Source organism: Periophthalmus magnuspinnatus, chromosome 24, assembly GCF_009829125.3.
Source record: "Periophthalmus magnuspinnatus isolate fPerMag1 chromosome 24, fPerMag1.2.pri, whole genome shotgun sequence".
In the NCBI taxonomy this organism is placed as follows: domain Eukaryota; kingdom Metazoa; phylum Chordata; class Actinopteri; order Gobiiformes; family Gobiidae; genus Periophthalmus; species Periophthalmus magnuspinnatus.
The window spans coordinates 11818966-11840776 of record NC_047149.1 but is presented as its reverse complement, the minus strand read 5'-3'; the positions used below and the strand labels follow the sequence as shown (position 1 = coordinate 11840776).

Sequence of the window (21811 nt, the reverse complement as noted above, 5' to 3'; positions counted from 1 at the left end):
GTGAGTGGTCCCCATCATACATAGAGAGATATACAGATCTGATCATCATGCTCCAAGTGAAAGCATGTGGTTTGGGCCTGAACAAGAGATGCCGCTTATGTTTGAATTGCACAAAGAAAGGCTAAATGTTGCTATTACATTTTTAGGACATATTAGAAGAGGCAAGACTCCCAACCAGACTTACCAAGAACCAGGATCCTGGCTTAACATCTAAAAAAGGGTCTCTGGGCACACAAAGAATGTTAATCAACTACCTATGGGAACAATAAAGCAAATCTGAACAATGATATAAAACTTACTCAGATTTCTCAGATGTAATTTACTTGAATCCCACAATCCAAATGATTTTAGATATGGGTACTGCATAGTTTATCCCTGGCCTGTGTAATAATATCCACCAGTTTGCAGTAATTCCAAAGATGTGAGCTACAAAAAAAATGTTAAGGCATAACCTAGGATATAATAAATTGATTTGATATGGTCAGATTTCTTTAGAATCAGACAGTACTTTCCCACATGTTGCTATTATATACTAATGTTTAAAATCTGTGTGTTTCACGTCTTGTCCAGGTGCCAGTACACGCCGCAGGAAGCAGGATCAGTGCTGTGGACACCCAAACTCTCTGGCAGCCATTAAGTATGCCATCGTCTCCCTGTACATCCTGGTACTCCTCACCATCCTGGGCCTCTGCCTGGCAGGTACTGAGTAGTCCTATACACCTAACACAATAACACTGTGGTAGAGGAATGACTGCTGATGCTCTAGGCTGATTTACCACTTATTTTACCACTGCACTATAAAAATGAGTTGCAATTTGTATTTTAGTTTATGTAGTTTTGACTAGTTCTTGTTTCATCTAGATTATTTTATTTGTTTCAAGATGTTTCTGACTCGTTTAAAGCTGGTGTTCATCATGTTTTAGTCCTTGTTTTTGCTCCAGCCTTTAGTCCAGTACAGTTTTAGCCTGTGATCAGTCCTTGTTTACTTCAGTTCCGCTTTAATTGTGTTAAATATAGTATTTGAAGTGAGCTGATTTGTAAAAAGTTTGAAATCACCATTTTCTATAATACCATCACATGTTTTTCATTTTCAGACATGGGTATAGTAATTGGATATGGTAAACAAACAGTAATACCCATACAAACTATATGGAGTCCTTCATGGAGTGTTGAAAGGCAGTCCACTGTTCATAATGAGGTCCTCGAGCCTTACAATAACTATGACATAAATATACTGCATGGTTCACTTGCGAGAAATGTACTGGCTATAGTCTGAGATCTGTTGTGTAATCTAGATTAGCAATGCATTTTCAGCTCCTTTATGATTTGACTGTGGTATAGACTGTAAATGTAATTGCTACCTGATGTTGGTGAAAGAACTCTGGTGGTAAAGTTTTGATAATGTTATGCAACTTGAGCCTGTATTTGAAATCATTGTGAGCTCATAGTTTCCTGCCTCTAATTCAGACCTCGAGACAGTGGACTTGCTTCTAAGACTCTTTGGCTTGAGCTGGATTTTAGAGCTGGATTTAAAAGCACAATATGGAACTTTTCTAGTGGAAGGTCGGTCAACAGCATATCTCCATAAATTTGCCATTGCTTTGTCTGGATTGTTCCACAGTAAGGCATTAAATGTATTTACCCCGTATAGACACCCAGGTGGCACTACAACCTGACCAAGTTACAGGTCAGGTCTGCAGAGAGGTGACCCAATTGGCAGTGAGAATGCATGTTTTTCAAAATATTTTAGAGAAATAAAAAACTCCACATTACCATGTAGACAAATGGGTAGTGAACCCTACATCAGCAAAGTTACACAATGCACCTTTAACAAAGATAATATCTGAATGTCCAGTAAGGATTTTTGACGATTGTTTTTTGTTATGTTCTAAGTGAATGGGTATTCCTGGTTGTATAGTATTCTGCTCTGAGAAGGTTGTTGACCACTTGCAGCAACAATTAAACAATTAAACAAAAACTGACTTTATTAAAAAAAAAAAAGTACAGCTTGAAGTTGTTTAACCTGACCATCCATTTTTGTGGAAATTGTGAGACTTGGAAATCATGGAAATCAGCAAGGCCTTCTTTTGTCATATCGTTCAGTGCTGTAAGAAATTCCAGTCTTGGGAGCTGCATAGCTGCTGCCCCTCTCTCCGCTTCTCTCTCTTTCCACTTCTCTCTCTCTGTTCAGGTCCCTGCTGTGTGTGTGTCCTTATGAGACAAAAACATTGGAAGGGTGTCGGACTTTACGGACATTATCTTTACAAACCCCGCTGCAGCCTCCTTGTAAACGTCAACTCGGTGTTATTAGTTAGAAAAATTAGCTATGGGAACAATGGTGAACGGATGAGAGGTAGAACGGGAAGTGACAGGATTTCAAAGCTTACTCTGTCCAAGCCACCCACACATGAGTGACATAATCCCATAGAGAGGCATGCAGTTAAAAGTTTGGCCACTATACAGCAATGTGGAGTTTTTCAAAGATGAAGTTATTAAAAAAGGCCCTATATATATGTGCTGGCCAAAATCACTGCCAGTTTTCCAGCATGACCACCGATCTTCTTGGTCTTGTTTTATGTGGACTCTCAGCTTACATATTTGATAGTGACAAGATGAAAATGTTTTACATGGACTCTTCTGTAATAGTAGAAGTTTGGTTTTCTTTGCGTTATAATAATTTTACATTTACAATAACATATGCATTGTGTGTAGTAGTGTGTAATTAAATTGTTATCGTGATTAATCATCTTTATAATGTTTTAGAGGTAATCATCTGTTTACATAGCATCTGTATTTGAACGTTTTTTTGTAAGTGGATGTATAATGACACCTTTTAGCTTATGGTGAAGACAAAAATAAACAACCTACTGTATTTTTAAACAAACAATGAGAGCACACACCATTTAGCCTATAACAGATAGTTATAGTCCATACACAAAGATATGAGACATGCTTACAATAGAGTTACTCCTTGTACCCATTTAAGCGATACCCATAATATACTGTTCCTCCAATACAAATAAACTGTTTTAGCTAATCACAAAACCCCTGTCTGAAGTGTTTTGTTTGGGGCCAATCTGATGCCACTGCATGTATTTGGCTGTTGTTTTCAGACTTGTTATTGTGTGAACTGGTTGCAGATGTTGAACAAAGGTATTCGCAGCTGTCTTGGGATGCATCCAAAAATACACCAACCATTTACACTGCGACAAAGGCTTTATGGGGGTCTGGGCACTGGACAGTCACACAATCTCCATGGTATTTCACCTACTTATCTTTTTAAGTATTATTTGTGAAATTTTATAAAGTAGGTCACAATGAGCTGCAATGAGATGAAAGAGTATTGAATTTGGTATTTCAGTATAATGGGATGTTTACATTTTTGTGACCAACTTGAATGCAGTTATAATTCACAGTAACCTCTTCAAGTGATAAACAGATCTATCTTCATGACAACTATAATCAAGCAAATATACCATACACATGCACTTTAAACTTAAACAATGATTTTAAGTAACTGAGATTTTCAAGATTTGCACAATACTATAATGGTTTAAAAGCAGATTAAAATGTGAAATTATTTATTAAAACTTTGCATTGCACAGAAAGCTGAATATTTTAAGATTTGGTTTGATTGGTATACTTTTTTTCTATGTCACTTGTTACAGTTAAGAAACACATGCTCTATCTATTGACCAAAATGCATAAGTCAAAACTTGTCAAAGTCTTGCGTAATTCAACCAATTGCTTTACAAACAGCTGCATGTGTTTTGCCACCAGTCACTCACGATGCTGACTCGAGCACTCCAAAGTACTTCTCCAGCTGTGCCTAAAGAATCCAGATTAGACTATCAGCTCCCTCAATTTCACTCTAACCCTCTGGGGGCAAAAAGTTGCAATACAATAGTCCAGAGACACAAGAAATCATGGGAAGTAAACATGCAACTGTTCAATTACGACCACTGCTGGCTTTGGAGCTCATGTGTGGAGATAAGATTAGGGCCATTAAAGAGTGATAAGGTAAGATTTAAACGCATGAACAAGCTCTGGTTCTTTTATCCAGATCATTAGGGCACCTCTGGTTGTACTTATCAAGATGGCACAACTCTAAATCTGCAGATAGCAAGGTTTAACGTGACATTTACAGGAATTCTTTAAATTGTTCACTGCTGGGAAGAAACCTGTTCTGGATAAACTCATCAATATAGTTTTCTATAGGAACTAAAATGCTTTACAATTTGCTAGGCAGCCTCTTGATTAAACTAACTCTGAAGTGTCTTGCTCAAGGACACAACAACAGATATCCTGCTATGGAGAGGGAATTCATTAAGCAACTTTTTGAAACATTTGGATGCTTCCTTTAGATCAGTGACTGTTCTAACCCAGATTATATAACAAAATTGAATGTAGAAAATATGTGTTAAATTAAAAGTATTTTATAATTCATCTAATTGACTCTGTGCACAACAATAGCCGGCTATTTCCAATCAAAGGGACCAACCATTTCCAGCGTAATGTAAAGTCTTTGAGGTTTCTGCCGTGTTGCACTAAAATCAATTAATCTGGGCAGATCATGCAGTGGACAAGGAGCTGTGGGAGGATGCCACTGACAACATGTTTAACACTTGTGTCAGTGCTAATGCTAACTATTAAAACATTAATTGTAACGTAATAACAACATTTAATTTGTTGTAAGGATGGCCCAAACATTTTAGGTGTTGATTATTTCAGTAATAAATATTTAAATATTCATTAGGCTCCAAAATTTGCATTAGTATTAGCCCTGACTCACAGAAACCTTTGTAAACACAGAACTGTCCTCCAGTGAAGTTTTCCTCACATTTGTAAAGTGTTTAACACAGTGTAAGTGACACCTGCAGCTCCTTGTGCTCTGTCTGATCTGTCAGGATTTATTGATATGAAACCTCATAGACATTACATTACGCCGTAAATGCTTGAGCTGACTGTCCTTCTGATTGGAACTAGCCGGCTACTGTTGTGCACAGAGCCATTTCAGCTTTTATCAATGGGACTATGCATTGGATTGCTTAACTTGCATAACCTTATTCCTGAGGGCTGTGCAATTCATCATATTTTCAGCAAGCATGTGGTTTGGAGCAGAGGTCAGACTTTTGGTGAAGAAATTTTCTTCTGCATTGTTGGAAATGAATATTTATAGAAATTTGTAGTTGTTTTAATAAAAAATAAAATGAATTTGCATATAAAATAATGATTGATCAAAATGTCCTATCGCCCAGTCTTACTTTTCTCTTTTACTGTGTACAAACGCAATTGACAAGAAACTCATTCCTGCATGACAGTAAATGGCATACATTTGTCAGTGATTCATATTCACCTGTCATTTATAGTCTATAAAAACAACATCTGCTGTATACACAGGCTGAAGCACACTCTCTTTTCACTATAGGCCTAGTCGATAATCTACTGCCCCAGGACCTCTTCATACCTGCTTCTGCTGTAGGTGCATCTGACTCACGTTTTCCACTAAACATGCCCACTCACAGTCCTGGCTGGCGGGACCCCTTTTCCTTGTCCAGATAGTAAATTAGTGGAAAACATAATGGTCGATTGTTGGTCTTGTTTAAACCCATTAAATCTTGCAGAATAAGTTTATGTTTTTAACTGATAGGTTACAGCTCTGTGCACAGAAATGAAATCTAAACAGGATTTAATTAAAATGACTTAGATGTATTCTATCCTGGGTTTTATTTAGAGATGTGCCCTGATATTATGTCTATGGTCTTCAATTTTAACAATTATGTCTTTGTTAATCTTGTGGATTCATAGGATTTGAGGGTAAAGAGGTGTTTAACATTGCCAGTATTTTGTTTGTTTATTTAAGTTGCCTCCAGAAAAGATATAACTATAGTTTGATTCTTCGGATATCAACCTGAGTGGAACAGCTACACAACTGCACTGAAATTGGGCTTGTATTATCCTAAATTAATTCAGTGTGCTTTTGTTATTGTCAAGTTGTAATGTTTTATCTTCACCAAACAACTTATTTTAACATCATATGACTTCACAAGACCTCTGATCATGTCAGTTTAGCTATGTTTACAAGAGGCACTATTGTTTTTAGCGTCATACAAACTATTTTTCTTTCTGTGCTTCATCAGATGGAGTAATAGTTTCATGCCAATTGAGGTTTTGAGGTATTTCCAAGACACATTTGCATTATTTTATGTGTCCAAATATTGTTGAAATCACCCAAATTCACAATGTAAGATCAATACAAATTCTCTGGCTGGATTTTTGCAGAAGACAGAAGCACACATTATTGAGTGCAATATCTCACTGGGTCTGTGGGACATCGTCTGGGTGGAGGACATGGACATACTTCACCTTTAGATAAACAATACAGGCTCATTTTAGCTTAACCACAAAGTTGTTAGAGTCGTCTTTAGCCTTTCTGAGGTCAGCTGAAAACGCACACACAGTTTCACACATACAAGACTGGAATCCTGCTCTTCAATGTAGACCAGATGTGTAGATGGGCTAAGTCTGTCTTTCAAAAAACATGAAAAGGATAAATCTGACTTTAAAGTTGCACCACGCCCTTCCTTGTAAAAATATTCACTATTTTAATTCCATCTGTTGAGGTGTTCCACATCTTTCTCTGTTAAACCCATGAGTTCATACAATGTTGTCTAGATCAAAATACCTAGCCAAGCTACTACTCAAGCTCAAAATTAAATGGCACAGTGGTCGAGTGGTTAGCATCTTTGGAGCACGATAAACTTTCAGGTTAAAGTTCAATACTCATCAGAATGGAGGGGAGACATCAACTACAGACCCACACTCTAGTTCAAAAGTAGCTTATTTTGAAACTGAACATGTGAAGAAATCGTAACTCGACACGATAAAGCCACAGTAGGGCAATTTAATCCAACCGCACTGAATTCGAAACAGTAAGACGTAGACAAATTATAAATGTCTACAGTGTGTTGTAGATGTATGTAAATGTATGTGACATGTAAGACAAAAGCATCTGGTCCAATTAACTCTGACATATCACTGCCCTCTGTCAGATGGCCTCAGATGCCTGTACTTGCTCATATATGGTAATGAAGCAGTACTCTCTCTACTAGTCTTTCTACTTCTCTGTCTCCTTGACTCTCTCTGTCTGTATGGTGACCTCTTTGTATGGTGACCTCCTGTTGTGAGCACTGGCCCTCCTCCAGACTCTCTGACCACACAAACTCATTATAAAAGGCTTTAGCTTCTCACAGCGTCTGAGGTCAGGCTGAGGGACAATCTGTTATTAATGTATGTAAAAGCTGAGGTTAGATCTCTGTATGGTGCACAGCAGTCTGTCCAAATGTTAAATTTAACCTCACCGGAACAGGGACCTACATCTGAAACCAGACGGTTACATACACTATAAAAAATACACATATGCTTTTTTTTCTCACTGTCTGACATGAAATCAGACTAAACCTTTCCTGTTTTAGGTCAATTAGGATTACCAAAATTATTTCTATTTGCTAAATGTCAGAATAATGAGAGAGATTGTTTTTAGACAATTTTTCATTACTTTCTTCAAAGTCAGAAGTTTACATACAGTAAGATTACTATAACTTTAAACAATTTGAGAAAACCCAGATGATGGTGTTATATCTTTGGAAGCTTCTGATAGGTTCGTTATCGTTATGTTTGGAGGAAAAAGGGGGAAACTCGCAAGCCTGACAACATCATCCTAAGTGTGAAATGCAGGGGTAGCTGCATCATGTGCTGCAGAAGGGGCTGGTGCACTTCACAAAATAGATGGCATCATGAGGAAAGAACATGATGTGATGTGGAAATACTGAAGCAACATCTCAAGATGCCAGGAAGTTAAAGCTTGGGCGCAAATGGGTCTTTCAAATGGACAATGGCCTGAAGGATACTGCCAAACTGGTTACAAAGTGAGTTAAGGATAACAAAGTCAATGTTTTGGAGTGGCCATCACAAAGCCCTGATCTCAGTCCTATTGAAAATGTATGGGCAGACCTGAAAAGGCATGTGCGAGCAAGGCAGCCTTCAAATTTGGTTCAGTTACACCAGTTCTGTCAGGAGGAATGGGCCAAATTCCTCCTAACTATTGTGATAAGCTTGTAACAAAATATCCAAAACATTTGACCCAAGTCATGAAGTTTAAAGGCAATGGTACCAAATACTAATGAAATGTATGTAAATTTCTGACTTTGAAGAAAGTAATGAAAAATTGTCCTTTTCTCATTATTCTGGCCTTTAGCAAATAGAAATAATTTTGATAATTCTAATTGACCTAAAACAGGAAAGATTTTGTCTGATTTCATGTCAGACAGTGAGGAAAAAAACATATGTGTCTTTTTATATAGTGTATGTATAAACGTCTGCTTTCAGCTGTATTTCTATGCAAGTCTTGAGCTAGGTTTAGTCAGGACAGACTTATAGGAGGATTAGTCTATTGCCGTGTTTCTCAATCTTAAAGTACCACCAAAGGACAAAAAAAACTTAAACAGATCTTAACCAGGTTTAAAACTAAACTATTCCAGGTAGAGATTTGGGCAAAAATTTTACTACACAATGATCTGAGTAGTTCTGAACAATGTCAAAAGAGCTAGTTTGAAAGCCACTGGTCTATCGTGTTTTCAGTTGAAAGAGGGTTGGACTGACTCTCCAAGTACCACCAGATATTAAGCAGGTCTGCAATTGGACTGTTCCAGGTAGAAATTGGGGTTAAACCAGGTCTAAAATTGGATTATTCCAGGCAGAAATTGGGGATAAAATTGGATTGCACCATTGGCTGCCTGGTTCTGAACAATGTCATAAGAGAGCTAGTTTGAGAGCTGCTGGTCTATAGTGTTTTCAGTTGATGGGGCACCTAGAGGATACCTGGGTTAAATGTTAGAACATGTAGAGAACAGATGACTTACAGGAGCCATAAGGTATATCTTCACCTTGACTTACCTCTTGTGAATGGAACAAGAGGTCTATATTAGGAGACAGGATAATAACAACTTTCAAATGAGATAATTGTTTAGCTTAATGCATTTGTTTAAGCTAACTAAAATCAATTGTCATCCATTGTGGCTTTGCTGGCGTTATTTAAGAACTGTAGACTGACTTACAGCTAAATGAGGTCACAAATCTCCAGCTGGACTTGGAGGTGACTCTGCCTCAGCAGGTCTGTGTGTAAACATAAACACTAATGTAATACATGTGCAGTAAAAGAGTGTGTTAAAGATTTAGAGGAGAGTGGAGGATTAGAGCAGACGCCTAAATAGTCTTTTTTATATGTTACTATGCATTTTATGAGCTGTGCTAATTAAGCAACAACATGCACACACGCTTGCACACCAGGGATCAGCACCAAAACATGACAGAACCAAGTGTAATACAGTTTTATGGCATGTAGTGAAAATCTGCTCAAGTAATCAAGAAAGAGGAGAAGGATTGCCACATTTTGAAAGTTGTTATGTGCCATATTTAAAGTTAATGATAGGTCTCACTCATGTGTGCAGTTTGATTTTCACTTCAGTAACTTGCATGTTGTTTTGAGATATGTAGCTTTAGATTTAGCCTCATCTTACAGCACCACAAACTTAATACTAAATGTTTTCTGTGATTCAGGTACAATTTAAATTTTATGAAGTTAATATTAGTTATTTTGAGGAAAAAAGCCATGGAAACACAACTTGGCTGGAGTAGCTGCTGGTCCTCCAATGACTAGCACTGCCCCCCTGGTCCCAAGCATTCCAGTCCCAACTTTGGACCCCTAAACGCCCTGCCCCGTACCTGCACTATAGAAACGAGACTTATCTCCACAGCAATAGCCGCTATCCTTACCGCACTACCAACACATCAGATACTCTTGGGGAAAGCTGGGTCAGGTCTTGCCTTTTGACATATAGGGCAGTATTAAGTTTACATTTTTTATTGTAATTTCTTATACAAGATTTTTTCAAGAATAGGCAATTTCATACTACATTTGGTTATTGGCTATTAATGTTGTAGTTTTTTCTCTTTTACTAAATAAACTAATCTCAGTAATCACAAAATCCAAAATCCTATAGTATACAACTTACAACATAAAACTTTTGAAAAGTTTTACTACTTTTCCACAAACTAGACTAGATAGGAATTACGGCCAAACTAAGTGAATGGACTGCCTGTAATAAAGTCAGTTGTTCTGCTTTTAATCCCACACATGCTGCTAAAGCAGATTCATAACAGGTACTGTCATTGTACACACAGACAAGACACTCTCAGTCTGGAACAGCTTTAATGCCAAACTGCCCACAACAAGAACTTCAACAAAACCACGTCTAACTCCGCCCCCCTCACCTCATCTACACATTTTTACACCTCTCTGACAACTGCCTTAAAAAGCACTAACACTTCACCAGGCATGAGACAGATGGGATTATGTAACCTGGTCCATAAATACAGTGTAACCCTAACAGACAAAAGAATGACAGGAATTTACGATGGAAATACTAAATCAACTTTTCTATCTACTGTTCCCAGTTCTAGTGTCCTGCCTTCAGTGGCCAGTGCAGTTTTAAATACTATGTGACATCACACAAGACTGCCCTGGTTTCAACCAGGTGTTTCTGTTTACAAACACCTGGCTGAAGAAGAGGAGTTTGAAGTGTGGATACCTGTTGGTTAGACCAATCACACTGTTCCTTACACGTCCAAACCCCACCCCTCCTCTCCCTCACTGTTCTTTAAACATCCAGGTACTTCCCAGTTTAGCTGCTCTATTTGCAATGTGGTTGTGAGAGGAGTTTAGGTGTTTATTCCAACTTTAAACTGGAAGAGTTTTTCACTTTTCTCTATTCTATGTTAATGCATTTGTTTCTAGCTTTATAGGGGTCTAAGGCGAAGTTTTTTGGGGGCCCGTAGTATTAGAGTATTTGTCACACTTAGCTGGTCAATTATAATATCTTATCTCGATTGTTGTTTGGTATAGATGTTTTAGTTAGAGTTAAATATCGATTGCAGATGAAGGCCAGAGAAGACATGTAGATGAAGTTCTAGGGAGTGTGATAGCATTCATATGTTCTATAGCCAATGAGCCAGATGTACAAAAAATGTGTTAATGATTAATGCATGTTTATCAAGGCCAAGATAAAACATGATTTCACATAAAACAAACCTAAAATTAAACACTCCCAAGTCATTTATTTTTCAATCTCGGTCATTTTAATAAATTGACTTCAGCTCAGCTCCATATTGTTACTACTCAAACATTTACATTATACTAGCCATAATATACAGACGATAATTTTAAATGATCTCATATGTTATGGTTACTATGGTTACTAGCTCCATAGTTGGGTGTAGTCATATAGGTGTCACCCACTTTAGACTTTAGGTGGGTTCACAGTGCACAACATATATGTCTTCTGTATTAAACCCAATGACAGTTCCTAATATTTCTGCAATTTTCTTGTTGCGAAATCAACCAAAAATGTATTCCATGTTTCAAAGTAACTTTCTGCTTGTTCATATCAAGGATCATGTTCCAGATAATTAGAAGGCTTAGAACAATTCAAACCAGATTTTTTACAAAAAACTACTTTGGCTCGATATGGTTTTGATTCTACACCAATGTCAAATAGCTCTGCTCACCAGCCAATGTAATATAAAAAGTCTGCAGGGTCTGGTGTTTTGTGAGGAAGGCTTGGTGTGTGGTGTCCTGTACGGTTATGGGATGGGGCTTTCCACATTTGCTCTTGAACAATTGTTTTCTCAAAGGGGAAAAGGAACAGAGCGTGCAAAACAGTGCTAAGATGTCCCAAAACTCCTTTAAAATTCTCATTTCCAAACAAAAATTTCCCTTTAAAGCTACCATTTTAAAGAGATTGGCCGACCCATCCTGTACCCAACTGTGAACCATAGTAAAGGACATGTTTTGGATTGAATTGGTAGCCCCCACCCACCTTGTCACCTCTCTCTCTCTCTGATTTTAAACAATGACAGAGAAACAATATTGTCTGGGGTATTTACAGGCAACTGTTTCTGTATGGTTCTCATCCAGCAGCTTTCCTGATTGGATAACATTGTCTTTGTAGTCTTAATCCTTTTTAAACATAGAGTTAGTATCATCCCTTTTTGCAAATAGCTGGTTTTGCTATATACTGTATGGAATAAAAGGCACTTTCCTGAACTAGAAGAAATGTGAAGCAGGTAAACAGATCCTTTAATGTTTACGGGTTGGATCTATGCTCATGCATTTGGGCAAGACTCTTCCTGACCTAACCAGTGGCCTAGAGACTCTTCGCTCTTCCATGCACTTTCAAACACACAAAAATGTTCCTCCCAGTAAGGGATTTCCAAAACACATTACTTAACTTAACTTCAGTCCAAGTAATCTTTTCTCTCCAAAAGTACAATAATTCAGCTCACCCTGGCGGCCTTCTTTGTATCCTTTGGGCTCTGTTTGACTTGGACATGTTTTATGAAGCTGTCTCCAACACATTATTCTGAATTAAGTGGTTTTATCTGTTAGTTGCTTATCAGGCCTTCCATTAGACCGATAATGCATGAGGAGGTCAAGGGGGCAGAGGGAAAAGTTGTCTCCTCAAATCATCAGGGATTGAGGTGGAGAAGATTCATTTACCTTAAAATGTGTAATCTTGAGTTGGATTTTGTGCTTTGTTTTGTTATAATGAATTACTTCGTAGTAGGAGGAACTCTGAGGGGAGTAGTGGCAGTAGTAGTTGTAGCAGTAGGAGACATTACTGTGCTGCATTTAGTTGTACTTTTGATTTCAATAGTAAGCTTTGTAACTTTGTTGTGTACTTTAAACAATACATGTGTAAAATTCATTTGAAAAAAGGTATATTTTTCTGAGTACAGATTTTGAGTAATACCTCTAAGTTGCTTTGATGGGGTTTTGCATTTCAGAAAAATGCCACAACAAATGTTAGATTGATTACTTGAGGTTTAGCAGTCTTCTAAATATTGTTTTCTAAATTACAAAATATGCCAAATATTTAATCTTTTCAATGTTTGCAACCATTGCCACACACAGAGGTGCCCAAACTAGTTTTAACATTATGGATGTGACGTTGATAAAGAAGTGTGCTGATTTTTAGTCAACCTTGACACATTATTTTTTTCCATATATTTTTGTTTGCTCAAAGCTTAAACTAAAACCGAATTGCAACAGACACAATTTAAACATTAATTTAACCATATAAGGTGTTGTTATGTCTTTCCATTTGCCAAATAATAACTGTCATTGTAAATTATGGTTGCTAGGTAACAGGAATTCGCTCTACTCACATCACATCTGCAGATCATGTCCAACCAGGAAGTAAAAGTATAAACTTCAATAACCAAAATTGTCAAAGTAAGGAAAACTAGGCAGGAACTATTTTTTGTGAAAACACTTATGTCATACAGTACTTTTACTTTACTACTTTACTTTTCACCACTGTACAATGTCTAATGCTGCTTCACTCAATATTAATGTTTCTTTAAAATGCTGATTACTGTCCTGTAAACCAAGAGTCCTCTAGTTTAGTTCAAAGGTAAATGCCTTAAGCACTGAATCTCCACACACTTGTGACCTTCAGACGTAATGATGTGGGCACAGCTCTTTAACAAACCTCATTTCGTAAAACCAAGGGAACTACAAAGCCACATTTAATACCTAAACATAGAGCTTATCTACCATGGATACAGGGGGAGGAGCCAGGACTGGTAGTATATTGTCAACATAGTAACCCCATTTATCAGGTGACATTATAAACAAACAAATCCCTAAATGACGAAGTTTGGACCATACACCGTTTCAACATTAAAATGCCTAATTGATACTGAGTGATTGCAGTGACATCATGCTGGGGAGTTACCTCATGTATGGCTATGGAGGAATGTTCAGCAGTTACCATGGTGACACAATGCACACATTAGCATTAATATAGCATTAATATAACATTAATATAGGAGACCATCTGAAAACCTGAGAAAAAATACAAAATGGACTTAAACAACACACCTCTGGGAAGCTGTGATCATTACGTGTTCAATGTGTTCATGGTCCTATTTAGTGGTTAGATTTTGAACAAAAAGGTGACTGTTGACTAATGCTAGCTACAAAGCAGAAAACCAGCTCATCCTGATTTAGTTCCAGCTAAAGCTCAGATTAAAGTCAAAGAAAAACAGAGCTTCAGACAGAGCACCACCAAAAGTAGCTGCTTCAGTGGATTTGGACAAAGTTCAATTCAAACATATATCATTATACATTTGTGTAGCGTACTGATTTAAGATTTTGGGTGAACCAGTGTATAGCTTCATATTAAATTTGGCATTGACCTCAGAGGAATGCACTGCCTCCCCCTGCTCTCTCTGTCCTGTCCGTGACTCTGTATCCATGGGACAATGTGTGCCTACACTATGGCAACCCTTCCAAGTGCACTTGCTTTTATAGCTGTTTACCTCTTTATTGTTCTGTAAATGTCAGTTCTGACCTTCTAAGTGACTTAAAATGATCTGTTTTATGAGGCTAGTTTAATTCTATTTACTCCTAACTAAGATCACAGAAACTAGATTATTAGGTGGTCTAGTAGGATATGTCATTTATTTAAAATGGCAAAATCCTGCATTTGCAGACATTCACAGTAAAGCCGTGTTATTATTTTTTCCTGGATATCTATAGATTTGAAATTACCCCACGACACCCGTGTTTCCTCATGTGAATTGCATGGGAAAAACAATGTCAGTAATCTGCTTGTTTTCATAAATTTTTTTCTGGAAATGGATGTAATCACACTCAAATGTGGTAAAAGAAAAATATAAAATCAACTGGACCAAAAGTTGTAGGAGACGTTTCGGCGCACATCCAAGCTGCTAACTGCACTGACAGTAAAAACACCTATTGTTTACATTCTGATTGTTTGCAAGGTCTATGGAGCTACATTATGTGTGAATTGTGCCTGAGTCATGCTTAGCATAATCATTCAGGCCCCTAACAGTTGTTTTCGCACCTCCTGTTCAAGGAAGTATTGTCTTTCCTAAGAAAACTGTGTCTTTGACTCCCCTCTCAAACCATTTCCTTTTTTTGGCTAAGATCTGTACCTCACTGTCTTCAAAGGAGTGGTTAGTGGCAAGTACATTTTACCTTTTATTCAAAGGTCTTCAATCTAGTTTCCTCCCTTTCAAAAAGGTACTAATGTAGCAATCCCTACCAGGACTGTGTCAGAACTGATGAAGCACATTCAATCTGGAGCTCTACAAACTTTGTACAATTGACTGATTGACCTCCTTTCGTTGTGCCATACCACCAGGCCACAGTGAGGCAGCGGTCGCTCAGTGGTTATAGCGCTTGTCCATAGCACAGCATGCTTCTGCAATAACACAATTGGTGATATTGTCAGACTACTTCATTACATTATATGGTTAATTAATTAACCGTTGGATGTATACTGTGCCTTTTAAGACACCCACAGTGAGGCAGCCGATCTGTGCCATCAGCCCACACACACCACTTTCATACTAGGTAATATGGGTGATGTGCCTTTCCTAACTGTGGCACCTGGAATTCCCAGCTGTCTCCCATCCAACTCTTACCAAACCTTGCTTAGCTTCACAGATCTGACGAGAACATGCTTTTTACCAGCCGGTATGGCCAATTTATAACTCTGTGTAATCCCTCAGTGCCCAGGTGGTTATAGCAAAATAAGGCTTCAGGATTTAGTCAATTGATTGATACCAAATGATCAGAGTGAGTACATTTTACCTCTTATCCAAAGGTCTTCAGTCTAGTTTCCTCCCTTTTAAAAGGTATTTAAAATAGTCCTTACCAGAACTGTGTCAGAACTGATGAAGCACCTTCAATCTGGAGCTCTATAAATTTAGTACAGTTGACTGATTGACCTCCTTTTGCTGTGCCATACCACCAAGATACTATGGGGCATAATATGACTTATTACTATAGAATAGTTTTTATTTTATTTTTCATCTCTAATTGCCAGTTCTATCTTATCAAAAAAAGACTAGACTATAGATTTATTTTATTTTTTTTGCAATTTTGTCTTCCCTGTATTAAAGCATGTTGGCATATGATCAGGGAGCAAATCCACACCGCTGAATGTACTGGGAAACAGTTCAAATGGTGAATCCAATGCTCACTGACCCCATTTACTACACTAAGTGCTTTAGTCTTTGTAAAATTTGCTCCTGTTCTTGCCAAACTGTGTCCACTTAACTGTTGTTTATGTAATTTTCCATACACTAGATCATTTGATATTGGATTTTATAATGTCCTTTGACTTTTTGTCCCTTATATTTTTCTACACATTTTACCCAATGGCTGTTAGTCATAATAAGTGACCTGTAAAATCAATGTATGCATCTTCACTGGCCTGAAAATGCATCCACCATATGGTCTTATCTACAGAGGACACAGAAATGTCTCTCAAAGTTCATTATGATATAGATACAAAATCAAATTTTGTCACGTAGCTGAAATGCCAGATAATGTTTATTTTCCAGTGGTGTCAAAGTCCATATATATATATATATATATATATATATATATATATATATATATATATATATATATATATATATATTGGCACATATTAATTTTAATGATATGCAAAAAAAAATCATTTTAAATCCATAATTCAATCCATATATTGATTTGAGAACTATCATTGTGCTTCGGTAATGTCCCACTAACAGCACATGGACTATGCTTGAGTGGTTTCCCATGACAGCACAGACACATAGACAGCTGTTGCCCCAGTATTATGACACATGAGTGGATAAAGTGTCCCACAAAACCATGAAACTGTTAATTCAACTGTAATCTGTTTTGAATGAGTCCTCCATGTGTTTGTCTGTGTTTACTTTAGTTTAAATGAACAGAAATAATAGGAGGAAGACACAATGGCTTTCCCATGCTGCAGACCTGAAAGTGAATCAAAAATGGTTTTGTCAGATATAGTCACCATTAGGTCAAATCAGATAGTTTGATAGAAAAAAATTGAAAATATGAATCAATACTAGTATATATATATATGCATACCTTAGATAGATAGTTGATATGTTTTCATGCTATGCCCACTTACAGAGGGTTGGACAGTTTAACGCCCATTTCAGTTCATATCCTATTCCCTCATACATGTTGCTATTTTGTTCTTGAGCAAGACACCTCTTTCAGATGCAGTGCATGCAGTTATTGTTCAGATAGGCCATTGGTACGTTTTTTGCTGCCAGTTTAAAGAGATGGTTTATACAGATCTATTATCCATAAGAATTGGCAGAATAGAGTTGACTTTTATAGGCAGCCTAATATGAAAAGATGAACTATATTCTTTTTATCTGTTGAGTGTTTGTTGAACTACTGGAGCACATAGCACCCTAGAGCAGCAGATGATAAATGTCACTCAGCACCTCTAACAAGGCCAACCACTCTGTGGTTTCTCTGCACCATTGACCAAATTTGGACTGTATCGTGAAATAGCATTAACACCAGCCTTCTGTCCAGATGTCAGGTCTGAAGTGTGCTCAGGAGACTAGCTCACACATGTGCTCTCGGTGCGAAAAATGGGTCTCCAAGCATCAACATTTCAGCTCTTTTGTTTGAGGGCTATGTACTTTTGAGGTCATATATTAGATTTGGACTGCCTGTTGTGTTATGGTGCCACACATTGTATTAGTGGATCATAGAGCTACACAGGAGGAATATTAGAGGCATTCTTGGTGTCTTAGAAAATGTCTGAGCAAAATTAAACTTCAGCTAATATTACTTTACATGAAACCTGAACTTTGTGTGAAAATATGGGGAAATGCAATAAATTTACTTCACAGTGCACTGTGTGAATCTTGATTAAGCTGGTATTTGTTTGGTTATTAGGCCTTTTTCAAAAAAAATATGGGGCAATAATATTTCAAGCTGATTGTGATTCTGAAAGAAAGAAAAGTTATAGATTTTGATACCAGAATTTAAAAGTCCTATACTAGTCCTAATATATCTGCTCAAATAGAAACACATTTATTTGCAGGTGGGGATTAATTTTTCACAACCTATTTTTTGGTATATGGTTCAGAACAAACACAACTTCTCCAATTTGAATGTAGAAACATTTTGCTTATTAAATGACAATACAAGATGACAGTCTTGGTCACACGGGAGCATATAAACAAACACAGGCAGCAGTGTCCATAGACATTATTCATGTGTTTCAGCTTGACTCTTTGACACTTTGATGACTTTTGAGCTTTCAGAAGATAGAGAATTGAGTTTAGAATTTCTAATTGATATGACAACCTAATTTCTCATCACTCTGAAACCCATAATGCTGGAGTACCCACCAACACAAACTTGGACTCTTTTCTCACCCCAGTTGAACTATGGACACTACACAAGGCCAGCAAAGGAAATATGTGTTGGAAATATGGCACTGGTCCTCCTCTTTACAGCCTTGTAAAATGTGCCAGTGAATTGTCCTGCCAAGACCAAGTGGACCAACAACTCATCTCAACACCTTCCCCTCTAAAGACAGACCATAAATCACCAATGTTGTACACTAAACAGCATGATAACTTCTTCACAACGTATGCAATTATCCACTTATCCTCTGATCCTATCCCACTTGCAAGAATAAGGTCAGTAGTATTCGTAGTAGTAATAGTAGTAGTAGTGGTAGTAGTAGTAGTAGTAGTAGTAGTAGTAACGCTTTACAAAAACTTTTTCATTCACTCCATTCTCAGTGGTTGTAAGCTACTACTGTATCCACAGCTGTCCTGGAGTAGACTGATGGAAGCCAACCATCAGCCCCTCCAACTACTCACACACACACCACATTCATTCGAGGCATAGTGGGTGAAGTGCATTACCTAAGGACCATAGACTGCATAGTGGGCTAAGGGAGTGTGACGTCACCCATCGCGTTCTACTCTAGTCAAATGAAACTCATCGAGGTTAGCAGTTATAAGGGCGAAGTTGTAGCCGAGTTCCATATTTGGAATTCTGAATGCAAGTATCATAGCAACCCAAGACCCAATCTGGAGCGAGGCTGTTGAAGGTAACGCCCCTTCCCACCCGCACCGCTGGTTTAGCAAAGAGCAATCGCTTAACAACGCCGTCAATCAAACTTGTTAGCGCTAACGGGAGCGACCTCCAGGAAAGACGACACCTGATTTGTCTCTTATTAATGTTCATATGTTGATTCAGTGGCACAAAAGTGAAATAAAAATACCAGAATCATGTACAGCGGATTAATATGAACATTTTAAGACCAAAATGATGAGCCTGACAGCAGCAGTTAGATTTTTCAATGTAAAGTTAATTTAGGAAGTGCGCCCATGATCACTTCCTATTTGGAACACGGCAGCTAGCAGGTTAACTATATCCATTTATGTTTACAGTTTATGCTAACGACCCAACAACAGTTTTGCACCCCAGTGTGGACCTGTTTTTCCTGGTGGTCTCCTACCCAACCACTAACCAGGCCCAGCCCTGCTTAGCTTCTGAGAACTGACGAGATCAGACTTTGTGAAAGAGGTTTGGACACAAAGTAATTGTAATAGTAGTGGTAGTAGTAATAGTAGTGGCAGTAGTAGTGGCAGTAATGGTAGTAGTAGTTGAGCTAAAACATTTTGTTCTAGCAGGAGGAAAAAAAATAAATAAAACACCCAAAAGTCAAATGCCGAAAAAGCAAAGATGTCTGTATAATTTCTTTGTTAAAAATATGCAGAAATATGAATTAAAACCATTCATTTCAACACATATATGTCTGTTTACAGTTGGAAGTAAGAATGCTTCTACTTGAGTCCAAAGTTTGACCACCTCTGTAGACCATCATTTGGTCATTAAGCTTTGCAGTGCACTGATCTTGGCTTATTTAGTTTTTTCAGATCATTTAAACTAACCCTAACACATGTAATGACGTGGAATGTGGATGGCTTTTCATAATTTGTGGTTTTGAAGCTTCACACTGACTTCATGTTCTCATTTCTTGGCTCTGGTCTGAGCTCTCACAGACTTTGAGATTTTCCTGAATTTGAAAACAGAAATATAACTCCATAATGAGTCTCTGTCCAGGGCATCAGGTGGAATGTGAGACTGTGGGACCTTTCTTTGTGGGCCTTTCTTTTACTATGGAAAAGTGGGTAGAGCAGCCAAAGGAGTCGGGGTACATACAAACAATGCCCATTTTAAAGGTGCACTACGTAATTTTTCTAATGGAGGGTTCACCACCTTCTTGTCTTCAAGGAGATGTTATTACTTTACCTGGAATGTTCCACAGTATGGCATTAAAGTAACTAAAATTGTGTGAATATGGCATAAACAGCGAGATAAAAACGCACTTTACATTAGATTTGCTTTTTGTACTATAGATTGAAGTGAAGGTGTTTGTTTTTGCGGTCCTCTCAGTTATATTTTTTACTTCTAATTTCTTAACCTCAAAAATAAAATAAAAAACATAGTAGAAAGAGGCAGTGATGTGATAATGTCTCTGTTCCCTGCTCCAGTGCCTTTCTCCTGTGCCTGCCCAGAGTGTGTCGTCATGTCGTAGTGCTGGAGATTGTGTTTCAAAATATCTCGCAGGCTGTGGAGCTGTAACCATGCAACAGGCTCCTAACAGAACATGAAACGCCAGGGCTTTTTCTCATTAGCCTCCTTAAGTAGGGAGAGAAAATGGAGACAGGTTTTGGTCTTTATGCCATGTTCCAGACCGAGAATAAACTGACAACTAACATTTCACAGTGTACTAGTTGTCAGTAAATGCTAGTGGGATATTATTTGGTTAATCCATAATGGTGATTTTTCAGGTCTCGATATAACCATAAGAACTATAAATTAAGAAATGCGAGGATTTAAAGAGGTTTATTATATATATGTGTGTGTATTTTTTATGCATTATATCACATTAACTTTAGCTTATCATTTAGAAAGTTTGATTTCATGAAGCTGGTCACATACAATACAAGAGCAATTATAATCTATTAGATGATGTGAATGAATGTTAATAAAACATTGTACTGTTATTTGGTCATGGCGTCAGTAACTCTTTTGCTTCAGAATAATTGTAACCCTAAAATCTGAAATGACCAGCACAGTTAGAGTTGGAATTCCCTTGTCCCTTTGTAATGTATAGATTTCTGAATTGTGAAATGCTAGTTGGGAAAAATTCCAACTATTTTTTTCTATCTAAACAATAACCATGTCATAAAAACTGAATAATGTCCAGTGTATCCAAGTTCTATGGTTTGTTGTCTAATAAAATCATGCCAGGAGACGACTTTTCTATATATTTTTTTTAACAAATGGTTTAAATAGCAACTTGAACAGCCAACTTTCTAAACTGATTTTCACTCATAAAAATTTAAGTCGTAAAAACAATGCACTTTGCCAATGAGCATCTGTTTTGCATCATATACTGGCTTTGTCCGAAGTGGCAATGATAAATGAGTGTTAAAGTTCTGAAATGTTGAAATGACCCAAAACTAATAAAAGTAATATGCTACGTATGTCTCTATTGCAGTGTCCAGATCCCAGGTGTCATCACAGCGTCAGGGGTTAGTCCCGGAGAATGTGACGCGGATGTCGGAACGCCCCCTGGTGGTACAGCAGACTATGGGAGACCCCTCCGCAGAGAGTGACCTCCTGGAGAACATCTGGAAACTGGAGAACCTCTTCCAGAACCACAGTGACTGGCTGCAGAAGCTGGACATACTCATGAAGGTGACAGGCAATAAGTCCTTAAAATGATGATGACTTAGTAGTCTTAAAGAGTATTTCCTCATCTGTGAAAATTGAGGTTAAAAGTCTTGTATAGATTGTAATGTAAAATGT

At 37.6% G+C, this 21811-nt stretch overlaps 1 protein-coding gene across 1 annotated transcript in view; it reads left to right on the top strand.

Annotated features, from left to right (window-relative positions):
- The window catches only part of scara5 (scavenger receptor class A, member 5 (putative)), a 57887-nt gene that overhangs the window by 8543 nt on the left and 27533 nt on the right, over positions 1 to 21811 (top strand). The window contains exons 3-4 of the mRNA XM_033991476.2: positions 571 to 699; positions 21501 to 21700. Coding sequence (XP_033847367.1) covers positions 571 to 699; positions 21501 to 21700 — 329 coding nt within the window. The remainder of the gene's footprint in view (positions 1 to 570; positions 700 to 21500; positions 21701 to 21811) is intronic.